General features: G+C 43.7%; 2 protein-coding genes across 3 annotated transcripts; one reads left to right on the forward strand and one right to left on the reverse strand.

Moving 5' to 3' along the window:
• Nucleotides 1–50: 50 nt before the first annotated feature.
• mtfr1 (mitochondrial fission regulator 1) lies at nucleotides 51–5,315 on the reverse strand. Its single transcript, XM_070985679.1, has 8 exons — nucleotides 5,227–5,315; nucleotides 4,186–4,294; nucleotides 3,824–3,922; nucleotides 2,905–3,038; nucleotides 2,580–2,815; nucleotides 2,120–2,375; nucleotides 1,689–1,869; nucleotides 51–1,567 (listed from the first exon to the last, which is right to left on the reverse strand). Exons 2-8 carry the CDS (start codon nucleotides 4,219–4,221, stop codon nucleotides 1,520–1,522), a joined length of 990 nt encoding a protein of 329 aa, XP_070841780.1. The 5' UTR covers nucleotides 4,222–4,294; nucleotides 5,227–5,315; the 3' UTR covers nucleotides 51–1,519.
• A 347-nt stretch (nucleotides 5,316–5,662) lies between these two features.
• armc1 (armadillo repeat containing 1) lies at nucleotides 5,663–14,909 on the forward strand. Of its 2 annotated transcripts, none has more exons than XM_070986349.1 (7): nucleotides 5,663–5,846; nucleotides 6,809–7,020; nucleotides 7,741–7,832; nucleotides 10,340–10,532; nucleotides 11,090–11,206; nucleotides 11,807–11,881; nucleotides 12,535–14,909. In XM_070986349.1, the coding sequence occupies exons 2-7, from the start codon at nucleotides 6,859–6,861 to the stop codon at nucleotides 12,724–12,726; spliced, it is 831 nt and encodes a 276-aa protein (XP_070842450.1). In that variant the 5' UTR covers nucleotides 5,663–5,846; nucleotides 6,809–6,858; the 3' UTR covers nucleotides 12,727–14,909. The 2 variants fall into 2 exon arrangements, with proteins under 2 accessions (XP_070842450.1, XP_070842451.1); XM_070986350.1 differs by having other exon boundaries at nucleotides 5,672–5,846; nucleotides 6,812–7,020.
• The last annotated feature ends 2,615 nt before the right edge of the window (nucleotides 14,910–17,524 follow it).

A 17,524-nucleotide genomic window follows, 5' to 3' on the forward strand; every position in this document is an offset into this window, starting at 1 on the left:
GCCACTTTCATTATGACCGACCATGACCGACCAGTGACACCAGTGCAACTCAGGTAGACCATAAACTTTTATTTATAGATTTGGCAATTCAAGTTGGTTTTTATGGAAGACAGCTTTTCTTCAAAATCTTGAATAATAACTTTAAATCACTCAATTACTACCAGCCAACACTCTCATTTCACCTTCCCGGTATGAAAAGATAACACTCGTAGAGTTGTCTTGAAGCAGCAACTTCACTGGCACGGTGAACAGAACTGGAAACAATATCAAATCAGTCACTTTGAACAAGCAGTAGCTAAAACTACAAATAACCCCGGGTGTCAGTGTGATCTGTGACACAAAACGAGGCATGAAAATGTGATTACTGGCACAAAAGCATGCCTCCGGGATACTGATAAGAGTGGGTGCCTTAGGACCCATGACTAAAGTATGTTGTGAATGCAGAGTTAACTTTAACAATGCTGTATTTCTTTAGTGATTATGTTAACCGTGAGCCTTAAGTTCTGAGAGGGTGTTTGGAGATAAGGGGCAAATCGTATCAACAGGAACTGATAAAGCAACAAAAGACCACACACGTACCTGTACCGTCAATAACCTCCAAATACGAACTTGGCTGAACAGGTACAGCGTCTGTTTGCCTCACTAATTACACATAGAAAAGCAAAAGGGGTGTGGAAAGGTAATATTTGGCAGTAAAAGGCAGAATCTTGCAGAGCGTCACCGCCGTATCTTTGGCTCTTGGACACAGATCGAAGTAAAGAGGTAAATAATTTCAACTAAAACTGGGATTCATATATCTGAACCAGCAAAAGATAAAAAGCCCCGGAAAGGCTGGCAATGGAACGAAAATGACACAGGTTCAACAGAGAAAGGACAAAACTGTTTAAAAACCACCTGGAATTAATAACGGACAAATCTACAGCATAATTACCTGTGTTAAAATCTTCATTATCTACTTAAACCACAACATAAATAGAAGGATCCCAATCATAAATTACTCTACAGGTCATCATACAAATACAAACAATGCAGCACAATATTCCTCAAGTAAGAAAGTGCTCCCTTTCCTCTGCGGTAGAAGAACTCTTCGGCTTTCAGAGACCCCTTAAAAACTGGAATGACCGACTATGTTATGTGCAACGTGTTTAAGAAAAGCCTAAGTAGTGACTGAACCATAAAACCAATAACAATTAATTAGTCTGTAGTGTTGCTCAAACATGCACTCTGGCTTCTGACACAGAAATTTAGACTATTCAACACAAAAACAAAGACAAAAGTTAAACAAAAAACTAAAAAAAAAATCATGTTCGTAAGACAGAACGCTAATATCATAATTTATAAAAGTGCAAAAACGGATCAAGGTGATCATCGGATGCAACACTATGAGATGGCTGATACTTGCAGCAGACTGTCTTCTCGTTGACAGAATCCCTCGTCCGTCCACAGAAACAGCTGCTGTTTAAAGGTTGATAAGGCACTTCAAAGTGTCCACGGTACATCTGGATTCACAGTCACCTGTTCAGAGCAACTTCCTCTTTCCAGTTTGTTTCAACATGTGCTGTCCAAACTGTCAAAAAAGAGAAGACAGAATAAAGCACATGACACTCCAGAAGGTCCTTAACAAGATCACCAAAACGACAAAAGAGCATCTGAAAATGAAAAACAGTGAAAACAGTCACATGTCTCACCAAAGGGGTTTCTGTTTGAGGTTTCACGTCGCGGACGGGGAGTTTGAAATCCTCCTTGTCCTCTTGTTCACTGTTGTGTCGATAACGGTGGGCAAACTTGCGTTTCAGGGCCTCGGCGATGAGAGCTGCAGCGTCTGCCGGCTCACTGGACTTCGCTTTGGCGTCGACTTCCGCTGGACGACTGCGAAGCACACAGCAAACAAGAGCAATAACAATTGGTGATCACGATTATTTGTGCGATACAAACACGTCTTCCTAAGTCGAGCGGCTGCTCAGGAGTCGACACGTGTTGGTCTGAATGTGCGATCAGATCTGTGGTTATGGTGAACTGTAACACATAACTGCACACATGCAAGACCAAAAGCACTACTGATAGCCTGTCTGTTAACTTCCAAAAACACTTTAGTGTATTTTCATTGGTAGAGGATTACCTTTTGACTGATCGCAGCTTGACTTTGCTCATGTCTTTCAGGACATCGAGCATGTTGGGGATTTCTGCTGGCTTTGAGTCCAAAACTGTCTGGCTGTCTGTCTTCTTCCCTCTGCGCTCCTTAATCAAGTCAATGGCAGAAAATGTCCGCTGGAGAGATGGGGGTGGTGGAAGAGGAGGAGGAGGAGGAGGTGGTGGTGGGGGAGGGGGAGGCAGGGAACCAGAGGGTGGAGGGGGAGCTGTCCCTGTGGTAGCAGCTGAGGTGAAAATAAAGCAGAGAAAAAGCTTGAAGCTGTCTAACATGTAGAATTCTTCTGCCATCTAGAGGAAAATGTATGTTACTACAGTGGAGCAAATACAGGAAAACAAATCACTGAGTATTCCTACCACACACACGCACGCACGCACGCATGCACGCACGCACAGAGGCAGGTTGTGTTTTCGAAGGTTGTGTGAGATACCTGGCTGTGCGCTCTTTTCCTGAGCCAGTACGATTTGTGCTATCTGAGCTCTGAGTTTGGCGAGTTCTGTCTCCAGTGCACTGATCTTCTGAATGGCCTCATCGTTGGCGGCTGTCGGCCCCTGGGGGTCCGGGGTCCCCTCATGCAGGCTTGGCAGTGACCTCTGGCGGGTTAAGGGTTTTCTCTGAGGTTGAGGCTGGCGGGCTCGAAACACGAGCCCCGGTGCGACCCCTGATCTGTTTCAGAAAGATAAATCAAAGAGACAACTCACATGAAACTGCAATCTCTACACAATGCTAGCCAATAATCACCACCAAGCCCTCACCTGGGTCTGCCAAAGATGTCTTCCTCGTCATCCTCATCCTTGTCGATCCAGGCGACATCAGCCAGAGAGGCCACCAAACCGTTCTGCCTTCTGGCGCCAATCAGGACACCAGCGTCCTCAGTGTACGGATAAAGCTGTCAGAGAGAGAACAGCCATATTTAATGTTTAGACAAGGAAAATCACGCCAGAAAGCAGCACACCCCAGGACACATTACAACACTGCATTTCAACAACTCATTAAAGGAAGTAATTATGTAAAAATGAAGGAATAAGGGCAGTTTGAAGGGGGAGGTTAGGAGGGGATCTATATGCTGTTAATGAAAGGTTCAGGTAGCTCAGCAGGTCTTAAATCAGCTGAAGGTTGTTGAAGGTTGCTGAACGAACTGACCTAAAGCAGACATACTGCATTCCTCATAGCTAGGGAGGGTAACTGGAGACAGAAGAGAAGAAGAGAAGAGAAAGCACAGTGTTGAAGGAGACAGAAAAGTCAAGAAAAGCAATTCAGTTTTCTGAAATTACACGCAACTGAACGGTCTTAAAGGTAGATTTGTTAAGAAACTCCTGAACACAGTCAGCACTCTGATAAGAAAATCTCTCTGTTATAATGACTTCTTCCACTGTTTATGGTTCATAAATGTAAACAGTCAGACAAGCGAAGGTAAACAAAAGTTGAAGGTGGTGTGTGATTTGTCGTCACGTGGCTGTGCCTCCCGGCAGAGAGGGAGACGGGAAGAAGGGCAGAAGAGGAGACAGGGCTAGATCACATGTGACAAATTCAAACAACATGAAATCACAAGAGGGACAACCTGCCACCATCTTAAAATCTAAACTATACATACTACATATTTAAAGAATGATGGGTCGATCTGTTAAATGACACAACACTATAAAAAAAGATGATCTGGTGCCCTCCCCTCACCTGAAAATGAACCCTGGGGCAGGGGTTAAGAGGAAGACTCGTAGCTATTCTCCTCACAATACTTCTTGAGGACCCATAGGGCTTGGCTGATCCAAAAGCCTGCAAAACAAAAGATGATTTCAAATTACGTCAAATTCTGTCATTTGCATGTAACCTAACCTAACACAAGCTGCATTCTGCACAAACACCAGCAGATTTCACCAGAAACTTCTCAGATCTTGCAACTGAGAGACCGTAACAAAAGGATTTCGGAGGAGAGCCAGATAACAGCACAATAGTCTGTCTAAGACTGCGAAACGTTTGGAAATAGTACGTTTAGCAGACACTTATTTCGTCAGATATCAACGTGCACTTTCACATACCAGGTCCATTTCCATCCGTGCATGGTCTCTACTCATTTCTCTCTATGTTTTTCACAAGGGCGGACAGGTGCATACCCCAAGGCCAAGGGCATCATCACCAAATGGTCATCTGGAAGAAACACACAAGCAAGAAATTCAGGTTGAATAACATAACTTTAAAAGCAACAATGACTTCTGCAGGAGCTTCAGCCTCTACAATGCACACCTGAGTTAAGACGCTCCAGTCCACTACTATGACAAAACATACTGTATCAGCCTCTGGTGGTCCTGGCCAAATTTAGCTTTGAAAAAGGATGTAGCTCTCGGTCATTGTTGCCAATCGGGATGTAGAATTCCTGCATCCATTTTCTCAACAAGTCGGACATGCAACACAACTGTCAAGTAGCTAGCAACAACGTAAATATGGGAGGATGCTCAGCACATATTAGATACGTAGTGTTAGCTAAAAATGCTAAACAAGGTATCACAGTCAGATATGTCGCTTATTAACTTTAGAGTTATCATCGGCAGCTGAAGTTGCCATTTGTGTTGTTTGTTTTTCGATTTTTAACGACTTTATTGCTGTAACACTGTAGTTTATCACTGAGATTAATGAAGAAGATGGTTTATGTTTCTCGTGTAAGTGTTATTATTATCTGTCTATCCTTGCAACAGCACGATAATCATGAGACCAAACGCTTTAAAATACTGGTTTTAAGAGTTTAGAATTTAAGGAAACTAAGAAACGTGTAAACGTGAGCAAGTCGCACTTTTGTGAGTGAAGTTAATTTAACTGATGTCAAGCGTCAGACAGGTTAGTGGTTAGCTAAGCTAGCTAAATTTAATGGGTGACTCTTAACTTTAGCGGGCAGAACGGCTAACTGATGCTAACAGCGATAGCCGTCTAGCTAACGCCAGCCAACTTAGCCGCTGACCAAATCTATTAGGATGTGCCAAAGAAGGTTACAGTTCTGGTTAACATTACCCTTAAAGTTTGACACCCGACCACATGTAAACGTTATATTCATGGATCGGTTGTGTGTGACGTTAAAATAAACTTACCTAGAATGACGTTCGCCTGCAACTTTGTAATTTTTTCCAACTTGTCTTCTGACGGATACCTTCAGGAGGAGGTGAGTGGGAAGACTCATGGAATACGTTTTGAGCCAATTGGATTACAGGGATTATAATAGGTAGGTTGTGACTATGGAATGTCACCATTGGCTATTTTTAGTGATTGACAGACAAAATCACCAATTATATGTGAATTCTGACCAAAAACTGTCTGATGATTGGGTTTCAATAAGTCAATCAAAATATTGTGTCCAATCATATGCCAGGATTTGTGTGTACGTTCGTTATTATTTCCTAAATTCCCCGGCAGGGCTGTGACCGGCTGATACTGTTGGGATCTTGTGGTGAAATCGGGATGTCCTGATTACCAAAACAAATGTACCCGTTGATGTGCCACAAAACCCAAACACTGTGCACAGCTGCTAGCTAGCTAAAGAGCCATAGTAAAGAAAGAAACAACGGCCTAGCGGTAGTGAAATTGTTTGTTACAGTTGTTTTAAAGGTGGCTTTGGGAACTCAGCCGTCTCTTGTTTGATTCTTGTTTGTGCATCTGTTGCAACTGAAGTCAGCTGGGGTTTCTCATGATTTTTCTGAAAACTGTCAAGAAGGTATGCTTTAATTGTCAAGTAACGTTAGCTAGCTTAGCTTAGCTACTGAATCGCCTCTGTACCACAGGGCGTGATTTGAGGTGAGGTTGGGGGTCGTAGGAAGTGTCTTTGGCAAAAACAACTATTCGTATTATGTCTTACGTAAATTACTTGATTATGTTAGCGGCAAATGATATGATTAATCGGCATGCTTTTAAAATTTGCCCTCCAAAGCATGCTAAGATATTTTTTCTTTCACGTGATAACTACAGTGTTATCAGTGCATGTCAGTAAAATCAGTAACTTTATAAGAGTCAGTCATCAGCATCACGCTTTCAAAGATTACTGCTGATATAAAACCCCAGACATTTCGGCATATCAGTAAAATGTGATCTAGGCAATGGGATTGTTATAAAAGTTTAACAGTGCATGCCAATAACGCATAATATTGCAAGGTAAGACATTATTCTGCACCGAGGTGGCAAAGAAAGCTGAAATAGCTTTTGAAGTTTTTTGTTTTACACAAGAAACGTATTTGTGTTCGTGTTGCAAGATTGGTTGATTAATTGATTAGTTGACGTACAGAAAATTATTAGGCAACAATGTTTGACAATCATGTCACTTACAAAACTAAAGGGCAAACACTCACTAGGATATCTTTGGGCTTTTTACTGGTGGTGACCAAAAAAAATAAGCTATTTGATTGTTGTCACCTTCAGGCCTGCAACTAACAATTATTTTCACTGTTGATTAAGCTTTTGATTCTTTTTTAAGTTAATCAATTAATTGTTTGGTCTAGAAAATGTCAGAAAATGGTGAAAAATATCCTCAAATGTATTGTTTTGTCCACAGCCCAAAGATATTCAGTTTACAGTCATGGTTTTTTCTAGAAAACTTGCTCAAACAGATTAATCAATTTTCAAAATAGTTGGCGATCAGTGTAATGGTTCTTAAGATAGACATTCGTTATGTTATTCTTTCAGTAGAACGAAGAGGTTGGTTTGATGTGTGTGAGGTCCAGACTAGAGGCACCATGAGTGCGGAGATGGATGCACTGACTGTGGTGAACCAGCTGCGAGATCTTGCTGCGGACCCCCTGAACCGGAGAGCCATTGTAGAAGACCAAGGCTGTCTGCCAGGTCTCATCCTTTTCCTGGACCACCCCAACCCACAGGTCGTCTACTCTGCACTTTTGGTAAGCAGCATCCGGTTATTTATATTTTCTTCGTGCGTTCACATACATGAGCGTTCACATCGCAGATAGTTCATGTTGCGTTAAGTAAAACAATAAGTTTGAACTCACACGGCTGATCATTCAGTACCACCACAGAAAGAGATGAATTGATTGTTCACATTCTAGATGAAATATTTCCAGCAGCTGTTTAGATTAAATCAGTCCTGGTTGAACAATCAGTTGAGTTCCCTACACAATTCCTACAGTGTTGTGTCCCCCCCTGCTGTCCAGCGATGTCAGAGCAGGTTTCAGTGACGCTCTAAAGGCCTTTTCTCCCACCACTGTGTCCCAGTTACCATTGCAAGCTGACATTTCAACAGCCCTGTATTTAAAAACACTACGCTGGTGACATCTGCTGTCTGTTTCGTGATGTAAACACAATACTCAGTCTTGATATGACAACCTCTCCCAACTACGGCCACCCTTTTGCACAGCCATGACTTGCATTGTGAGTAAACATTTAAGTGGCTTTATGTAACAGTTGCTCCTTGACGGTAACCCGTGAAGTGTAAACAAGGGGTCAGTGCATGTGCGCTTATATTGGTTATGTAATATTTTACCATTGCACATGCTCGCCCAGTTTAAAAGCATACTCTCTCGCTCTCTCTTTCTCTTCTGATACCGCAAATGGTCCGTCAGCTTTTAGTGCTGGATAGATAACGGTTGCCCTTGTCCTTGCAGGCCGTGCGCTACCTGGCAGAATGTCGAGCCAACAGGGAGAAGATGAAGGCCGAGCTGGGCATGATGCTGAGTTTGCAGAATGTCATGCAGAAGCAAGTCCCTGTCATCACCACATCATGCACACGCACGCACGCACACACACACACACACACACACACACACACACACACACACACACACACACACACACACACACACACACACACACACACACACACATGCACACGCTCACTGTGCACTTTCTTTACGTAAAACCTTAACCCAGGATTTCTTTTGTTTTGCACGGACAATGTGTGCCACTCTGCAGATTTTCCAGGCAGCCCGACGTCCTTTCCATCTGCCATGTCAGGATGAATGTGATTAAAGTTGAATCAGGGAAGGGCAGTAAACAGTTAAACTGCTGCTTCGGCATGTCATAGATTTTAATGCATCTTGCCACCTCTCTACAGTTTCCTGATGGGTCCACTTGGATGTTTTTTTACTGATGTGAGCTTATATTTGCTCTTGTTTTGTTGTAGAGTCGGCGCGTTATTTTACAGAGGTGGCTCATTTTGCACGCGTGGTGTATTTTTAGCTTGTTGCTTGTTTTTAATCTTGTGTCATTTGTAGAAGATTTTCTAAAAGAGTGTGATGAACATGCTCTGTTCATCCATGTCGTGTCGTCGGCAGGTTTGGTTTGAGGAGGTGTCGTGCTCCAGATATCTGGTCTTAGCCGAGGGTCTGTGGCAGGTTTGCTAAGCGACTGCTGTTCATCATTAGCACCCTGATAGGAATAGACCTATGTTCAAGTGGCTGGCTGTAGCTTGCATGATTTTTGTTGCCCCCTTCTCACTTCTCTTCCTGCGGCAGAGCTCTTGCTCGCCCTGGAGTGAGCCAGTCACTTCAGCTAGTCAGGGGTGGCATCAACAAGAGCCCTGCAGTCACAGCAGCAGCTCTCCCTGACTTTGGGTAGAGGTCGATCATAGCTGGACAGAGTGGGAACACACGGCTGAGGGGGAAGCATAGTTGCACCAAACAGGTGTGAAGACCATTTTTGGTCCTTCGACACATTAAGATCTGGGGCTCGAGATGACGTTGGCTTTTTTTTTGCAATGCATAAAAGTGATGAATAGATAAAGAGTGTTTGGCTCGCCGGAAGGCTGACAGGCTTCCACAGAGCTGCAGCAGGAATATGTTGTACAGTGCCGGGGAGCACCAGAGGGCAGCCACGCCAGACAGCTGATGTCGTATGTGGTTACTATAGAGGGAGTGATGACTTGGTGACATATAAAGCAGTATAGCCTGCGGGAGGTTCTCAGGATCCCTCAGCAACTGCAACTGACCTCATGTGGCTTCTTCATGGAAAGCTGCTGCCCACTAAAATATTATGCTTTGCTATGGATTTTTTGCTAAGAGGGCAGTGAAAATGTGACTAAAGTGCAGAATAAGCTTAATAAGCATGAGTTTAAATGTGTGATGGACTGCAGCTTTGTCTTTTGTTGCACTAAATCCAGTCCAAGGACTACTGGGATGAACAGGTTGGATGGTGATGTGGTCGTGGCTCCCTGTGGCAGCGTCTCCAGCGTCACATTCAGGCCATATCCACTGGAGCTTACAAGAAAGAGAGCTTAATGAATATATTTCAAATTTAAGCCCGATTCACAGTTCTCCTCTCCCACAGAGGCGTACAAACATCATGATTCGCCTGCCTTTACGGGGCTATTTCTTTCTTGCCCCTAAGCAGAAATATCTTGGCCATTTAGGTTTCTGGCCTCTCCTGTCCGAGGCTGCCTGGAAGAGTGTGCACCGGGCTTGAACCTGGAGGATAATTGCTGGGGCGATGCTCTTTACAAAATTCATATTAGCTCATATTGTGCTTGAGCTGCTGTTCAGGATTAATTTTCCAAAGCTCGATTGTCCCAAATTTATCTTAATATCACACACAGCTGTGACAAATCCTGCAATCTTACCCATGTTTTCTATGGCTGGTCATTATTGTTTTGCTTTGGCAGAATTACGTCGATACTATATCACAATGCGTTAGATAACTATGAAGCTCTTGCTCCATAATTGCCATATTTGGGCTTGCAGCAGACTGGAATCGATGCGCCTCAAAGCAATTATATGATCTAGCTTTCACTTCCTTACTGGCAAGTCACCATCTTCTTCTTCTTCACTGTCTGTCTGTACTCTGTCATAAGTCTGCTAAAGCTCCCTCCAGCCCTCAGCGGCTCAGTGATATCATGTCCTTCCGGCAATCTTTTTAAACACTTTTCAACTCTCTGCAATCTCTATCTCCTGACTGACGGAAGCCCACCCCTCCCCCATTTTCTTTTTCATCCCCTTTCTTTTTTTTTCTCTTTTTTTTTTTGCTCATCTCTTGTTTTGATTTGTTTTGTTTCTTGTGGGCTTGAATTTTGAACAGTGGCACTCTTTTCTCTTCTCATGCGCCACATTTCAATCACGCCAACACAACAGATCATTTCACCTCTTTTCAGCTGAGTGGCACTGACCGCTTGTGTGCATATAAACCACATTTGATCAGTTAAACTACATAAGTAATTTTTTCTTTCGCAGTAATCGTCCTCTCTCCCCTTGTTTTTACTCTCTCCCGCCAAAGGAGTACATCGCCTGGGGAGACCAAACTGCTAGCCTCTGAGATCTATGAGATTTTGCAGTCGGCCGGTAAAGAAGAGGCCGAACAGGCCGAGGCGGCAGCTGCCTCCTGCAAGCGTAAAGCCCACTTCTTCCTGGGCTCCAACAACAAGAGGGCCAAAACTGTGGTGCTGCACATCGATGGACTGGATGACCCCGTAAGTGTTCACAGAGCGCATCCAGGACTCAACACGGCGCACTGGCACGCATCTATCATGCTCAGACGCACCAAATGTCTGTGGTTGCGCAAGAATCTCATTTTGGGGGCACGGTGCTCGCTGCTGTCATTATCGCAGTGTTGTCAGCGCAGCTTAGCGGCGTCTGTCTGGCACAGGATCGGGGGGTGGAGGGGTCAGGTTGTAAATGTCAGCCATTGAACAGCAGGACGTTGAGATTGAACCTGAATGCTGCACTGCAGGAAGCTTGCACCTAGCCAGATTACATTACAGCAGACAGACGGCCTCTGGTGGGCCGCATCGCTGTGGCAACACTGTGGCAGCTGGATACTGTACTCATGTATCCCTTAAGTTTCAAATAGATTCTTATGCCACACTTTAACTGATTGAACTGTAGCTGATCCTGCATCAGCCGCATTTCCAGCCTTGTTCTGCATCACTTACCTTCAGGCCACAATCATCTCTTAACTCGTGACGTGTCGGCCTTGTTGTTTCGCACATCTCCTCACGCCCTTCACCTCTTTCCTGTCTGCCGTCAGACTCGAAGGAGCCTTTGCGAGGAGGCGTTGCTGAAGATTCGGGGGGTCATCAGCTTCACCTTCCAGATGGCTGTCAAGAGGTGTGTGGTCAGGATCCGCTCTGACCTTAAAGCAGAGGTAAGTGTCACTGCGGATGCAGAAAATCGTCCAGGAATTTAGGGATATTTTTAATTTGAATATTTCAATTTCACCATCTGTCCAGTTTAAATTTATGGAATGAACAGTGCTTAGTAAGCACCTTCCTTGATTGATGACTAAGCAGAACACTGTTTCCACATGTCTCTATTGCTGTAATCCAGAAAATTTGATACACTTGATGTATTTTAGCTCAACATCCAACCTTTGAAACATCTGTAGGCTGGTGATTGATTGCTGCTCTGTTGCCTGTTACATTAAAAGTTTAGAGAACAAAAAGTTAGATATAAACTTTAACACTGATATTTAAAACTGGCAAGTAATTGTCTCGTTCTTTCAGAAATAGCTGGGTTTGCCTTGGATGAAAATCATACATACAATACTGGATCCAATTGGTTGGATTTCTGAAGATGTTTTTCCTCAAAAACTGCCCGATACAGGAAAGCCGGCTGATTTATCATCAGCCTCTGTCGGGAGCAGTGTTGTCATTGCTGTTGCTTGTGTGATAATCAGCAGCATTTATCATTTGTGTTTAATTGACCAAAAGAAATACAAAGGACAACAAATCTTTGCTTCTCACAGGCGTTGGGCACAGCAATCAACTCCACCAAAGTAATGACGGCTCAGCAGGTGGTGAAGACAGATGACGGAGGAGAGGTAAGGCCGGCTTGTGTGAGACCTCTAAGATCTCTATTGTTGATCCTAAACTGCTGTATGTAAGACTCATTTTGTCACCTAGAAGAAGTCAGCCGACAGATCGCTATGCTCACTGTACGTCGCGCGTATCTCTGCACAGGCACTGTAGCCGCCCTTGCCTGTGGCTGAGACTTATTCACACTGACATGATTAGCTAGTCACATCTCTGCCTCAGCCTGTGGGCTAGTTGCTTTTTGCCAAACACATGTCCAGTCCTAGTTGCACCATTTACAGCAGCAGATTCCCCGTTTGGAGCTCATGTCCAAACTGCATAGTGAAACAGCTAAATCTTAACAAAATCTGGGATTTTAAAGTTTGTTTTCCAATACTAGTAATAATATTATAATAATTTAATAGCTCTTGCTCAAATAATTGAAAATAAATGGTGATGGTTACACTAATAGTCATATATAATGTGGCCAGCAGGGGTCAGACCTGGCTCAGCCATGAAGTCTGACTCCAGATGATGATTTTTTTGCTCTGTAGTCAAACAGCTGTGTTTAATGTCAAACCGGGAATAAAGTAGTTGATTGGACAAATTGCACACAGCAAATAATTTTCTTGGCTGTTAATTTATTTCTTTGTTAAGTAATATTTCTCCTGTCTTTGTGCAGCTGATGGTGCCATTCCAGGAGGACTCGGCGGTGCTGGTAGAGGAGAACACAGACATCCCGGACTACCTGCCCGAGGAGGAGAGTCCATCCCAGGAGCAGGACAAGGCCGTCACACGCGTGGGCTCCATCACGGACGGCATGGGCTGGCTCAGCACGGCCGCCAACTTCCTGACGCGCTCCTTTTACTGGTGACCACTTCCTGTGTTTCCCTCTGTGCTCCCCGTTTTCTCTAAAGTACCATCCAGCTGCAGCCTTAGCATCTCTCAGCCTCGTCCCGGACTAAGCCCTGCCTCACGGCGCTACACTAGTCTAGACTTCCCCTCCGCAAAGCACACAGACCCCCGGCCACGCGTGTGCAACAAGTGCTGGACTGCCAAGTGGAACCTGCAATAACTTTAACTTGTGTATATATTGAGCTACGAATCCCACTACTGGCTGTCTGTGCACTACTATATACTAGCTGCATATGTATCTCACGAGACAGAGCGAGAGGACTTGAAATCAGCCAAAACCAAATAACATTCTAGAAATGTGTACCGCTGCGTTTACGGAGTTGGCGTGTGGCAGGCGTATTTAATTATCCTGAGGCTGATCTTGAATACGCAGAAAATTGGGAGTTCAATTTTTTTTTTTTTTTTTTTGCGCATGATTTTTTGTTGCTTTCCTCCTCGTGTCTACTCTCAACCATTCTTCTTTTACGACATATATTTTTCATATTTTTCATTCTTAAATTTCCTAATTAAGCAGATTTTTTTTTTCTTTGTTTTATTAGCATGCAATGAGTCTTTTGTGCCAATCTCGCCCCGATGCCTAGATCTGTGATTGTTGTGTGTGCCTTTTTGACAGTTTTACTTTAATATGATTTTTTTTCATCATTGGTTCAAACGAGTCGAGCGCTCCGAGCATGTCAGATGTCACGTTTGTGCTTCCCTGGCGGCCCTTAGCAGCTGCAGCCTGGCCTCTCCCAGCTTTTAGCCCACCGAGGGACGTCACTTCAGTAGACATGGTAAACTTAGACACCAGCAAGAGGCTGCAGCCCATTTAGCCACTGGCTCACATGCATTAGACTGTTGCATATTGAAAAAGCGAGTTGGCTGATACAACCGCGTTTAGTCGTTTCGGTCACAAACCAGGACTCCTCTGATGATGCTTCAGTGCAGGAAAAATCAAATGTGAGTTCTGCTGTGGCGGCGCATTGACTGACAGCTCCTTGTGTTATTTGCACAGACTTTAGGCTACCTCTGCTTTCTGTCTCGCATCAGCATCGTGCTCTCGTAGTTTTAGTAAAAACCGTAGATCCGCATGGAGAAGACAAACCTGTTAGCTGCCTGCTTCACCGTGTTACCTGAACTCCCACTGACATTTCTCACAGTATTGTAGCTCCCACCTGTTCAGTTCGATTTTTTCAGTTTAGCCAGCAGTGTCCTTAAAGCAGAGATCATGTTGGTGCGCTCTCACACACACACGCACACACACACTCACACATACAGAGGACTCACCAGTGCTGTCATATGAGCAGTAGTGGTATACTGGAACAAAGGTGTGGTTATAAATATTTTGTAAATGGTGCCTGATTCCCTAAAATCTCAGATGTTACATGTGAAGGAAAAATTGTGCTCTGCTTTTGTAATACTGATTTGCATTTTTAACGCCACAAAATAGCACGAGAGGTTGTAGCAGCTAATGCTAACGCTCGTAGCGAGTTTTCTTCAGCCCTTACAACCCCATGACTCACACCAGGTTTCTGTATGATCTCCTCTGACTCGTGTGAGTGTCGTTAGCAATTATTACATACAATGCTGAGCAGGCGACTTATATTGTTCTGATGGTGCGGAGACGTCACTCTTGGTTGAGGTCAAACAGATAGAGGAATGGCACTGAATGACCTGGATAATCTGAACTGATGGTGGCTCTTCTCTGGAAAAGCAATAATAATTTTTTGCATTAAATGTAGTGGTTATAAATCGCCATCATCCTTCAATATAATGTTTTTGAATAAAAAGCATTAGCTGAAAGTTACGATCGTCATCAGTATTAAAAACTCTTCTTTATTTGTCCATTTTGCACAGATTTAATCTCTTAAATTGCGTCATCGAGTTTCATTTTTAATATTTGGTGTCTCAGCTCATACTGCAAAGAAATACTTGAACATCGTTTCTTAGAACTGTCCTTATGTGTTGACAAACGTGTGAATTTCCCTTAACAGTTAGATTAATCACATCTGTAAGGCTGACAAAAAAACACTCAACAATGTAACTTTAAGTGTACAGACTTCATGCGTCTGTCATCAAATGTAATATAATGTAATGCAGATCATAAAATTGTAGATTCCCGTACACTGTTAATGCAAATGATGATAAACTTAAGAATCTAAATTTGTCTGGTGTTTTCATTTCTGAATCTTTCTGGCTGGTTATGCTGAATATGAGATGGTCTTGACCTATCATTTCCCAACATTATACTCTCATGATGCACTTCGTGGCATGTGCAGTGGTCACACCAGCGCTCCAGACCTTACTTTGTCAGATCAAATTGCTGAAGGCAGCAGCCATTCTTAGCATAGAGAGGGGAGAAATTCAGTTTTCTTTACTGGTGCATAAGTGAGGTGCCCCAGGGCAATCCAGTGGCCTGCCCACCACCTCCCCCAGCTTCGGTGCTGGTAGGCAGGCAGAAGCAGCAGCCAACCCCAGCTGGAGGCCCTGGAGCCACTGCTGATGCTGCTGCTGCTGAGCCTCCAATGAAACACGGTGCCAAGCTGGAGGGGAGGCCTTCACTGCCCTGCTGCATCATCTGGACGGAAGGTGGCTAGAGAAGCACTCTTAACGACAATTTAGAAATTTTTAATCTGCTCTGGCCACTTTAAATGAAGCATTTGTTTATACTGAAACATCCTCTGAGAATATTTTTGCACATAAATTCTGCAAAGTAAAGCGCAAAAGAGAACTCGAGTAAACTAAGCAAGGAAGAGTTTGAAGTCGGGTCTTTACTCAAATGGATGAAACTGTGGTTTGAATTCAGTGCACTGATCAATGTGAAGTAGACGAGAGTAGTTTGTTCATTAGAGCTGCATAAACAGCAAGCAGCGCAATATTTTTTTCACCTGGAGGACTTTTCAGTAGCAGCTCTGGAGCTTTCTGATCATATCACGTGATTTTCATCAGTGTGTGGAGATGTGGTCTGGTCGTCAGGGAGTTTAAGATGCTCAAACTTTCTTTTTTTCCGAGGACTCAGAGGCCTAGAAGTTCAAATCTCACATTTTGTCTCATGCATTTAAAAACTCTGTGGCACTCTGTGTCAAAAGGCTTCCAGCTGCGCGTGTGTACAATAGATAATGTTACCAAAATCTAAAACTTACTCCCATGTGTCCATTACAGCATCACACACAGCGCGTATAAATAGCAGCCAATGCACAGCGACCGGCTTATGCACATGGGTGTGTGATTTGCAGATGAATATTTCTCTCTTATCACCACTAGAGAGAGACAGTAAGCCTGACAAGGACAACAAATTGTGGGGTCCAGAGTATAATCTGAAAACATCCGATGAAAACACTTTGTTTGTAATTAGATGACCTAAGATTCCCAATGCCCACGGAGAGCCGTGCTGAAACCGCATTTCCATCTGGTCAGTTTGAACACGAGCAAGAGTCATCATAACCGTTAACACCGCGACCATTAACATGCTTTGCTCCCCTCAGACTGTAATATCTATAGACTAATGCAGCCATAAGGTTGTTTTTAGTAGTTAATATAGTGTGCACCTCCCCTCCACAATGCCTGGGCACTAATGTAGAAAGCAATTTTCAGTTTTAAACGATTTCCTCAAGGGTTCACATGCTGCCTTATAATGATATTACTCCCCTCACAAGTTTTTTTTTTTTTTTTTTTTTTTTCACATGAGGGGCTATCCTCCAGAGAACAGTGGCACTCACCTCTCATTTTCAAATTAAAGCCACGCATAATTTCACTTTCACTCCTCCTTGAGTTCTGTGGATGAGCCTCCTCGCCATTTCCACCCCCCCTGCATCAGATAAAACACAATCAGCCTGTCTTGTGCACAGCCCTCATCCCCCACGGCCATATCAGCCCAGTTGCATACATGTGCATAAATGTGTTGTCGGTATCACCATCCCACCTGTGTGTATTTGCATGGTTAATCTGCGCGCGGCGGGTGGGGGCTGATGGAGGGTAGATAGGTGCGTCTCGCGGCTCCATCGGCTCTTGAGGAATTTTATTGGAGGTTCAGCTCCCAGTCAATGGGATCAGCCGTAAATCCCGCTCAGAGTGTGGCAGGAAATGATGTGACTCCGGCAATTTATGTCAAATAACTTTTGAGGATGTGTGAGTGTAGCGATCAGCGCTACCGGGGCAGCGATAACTCTTCGGCACGGGGGCCCCGGTGAAGATTTAATTGAGACATTTTTCTTTATCTGGAGCGAGGCGCCGGAGCCGTGTTGTTGTGTAACGAGATGTAATGTCTCTCTTTATACGGGGGTCAACATCCAGGATGAGGGAAGGTCACGGACTGACTGTTTGAGCATCCAATTTGCTCACGTAATCCCCGCTCCGCAGGGAGCTGGGTAAAGACGCAAAGTATTAAGTTACACAGTCCACATATCACGCGCAGACATGGTGGAATATAACGCATCCTGATGATTTCACATGTGGCCGGTGGGAGTGTGTGAGGGAGCAGAAATGTTTAGTGATGTGGTTGTTGAGTCTGAAAATCTTTTTTTTTTTTTTTTTTTTTTTTTTGGCCCCTAGGAGTGTGATAACATTTTTATTTGTCTTTCTATAAGGCACCCTTTATAAAAGCTGATGGTTAATAAATGTTTTCATATACATCAATTATAAGCCAGTAATAAGGTGGCGTTAGGTGAAAAATTTCATCGGCATGTATTTATGTATTTTAGTTGGTTATTAGACAGTTATGCCCAACTAATGCAGGAGTCATGATTTGATTTAATCCAGGATGTATCACATGTTCCTGT

Source organism: Chaetodon trifascialis, chromosome 18 (assembly GCF_039877785.1).
Source record: "Chaetodon trifascialis isolate fChaTrf1 chromosome 18, fChaTrf1.hap1, whole genome shotgun sequence".
NCBI lineage: Eukaryota > Metazoa > Chordata > Actinopteri > Chaetodontiformes > Chaetodontidae > Chaetodon > Chaetodon trifascialis.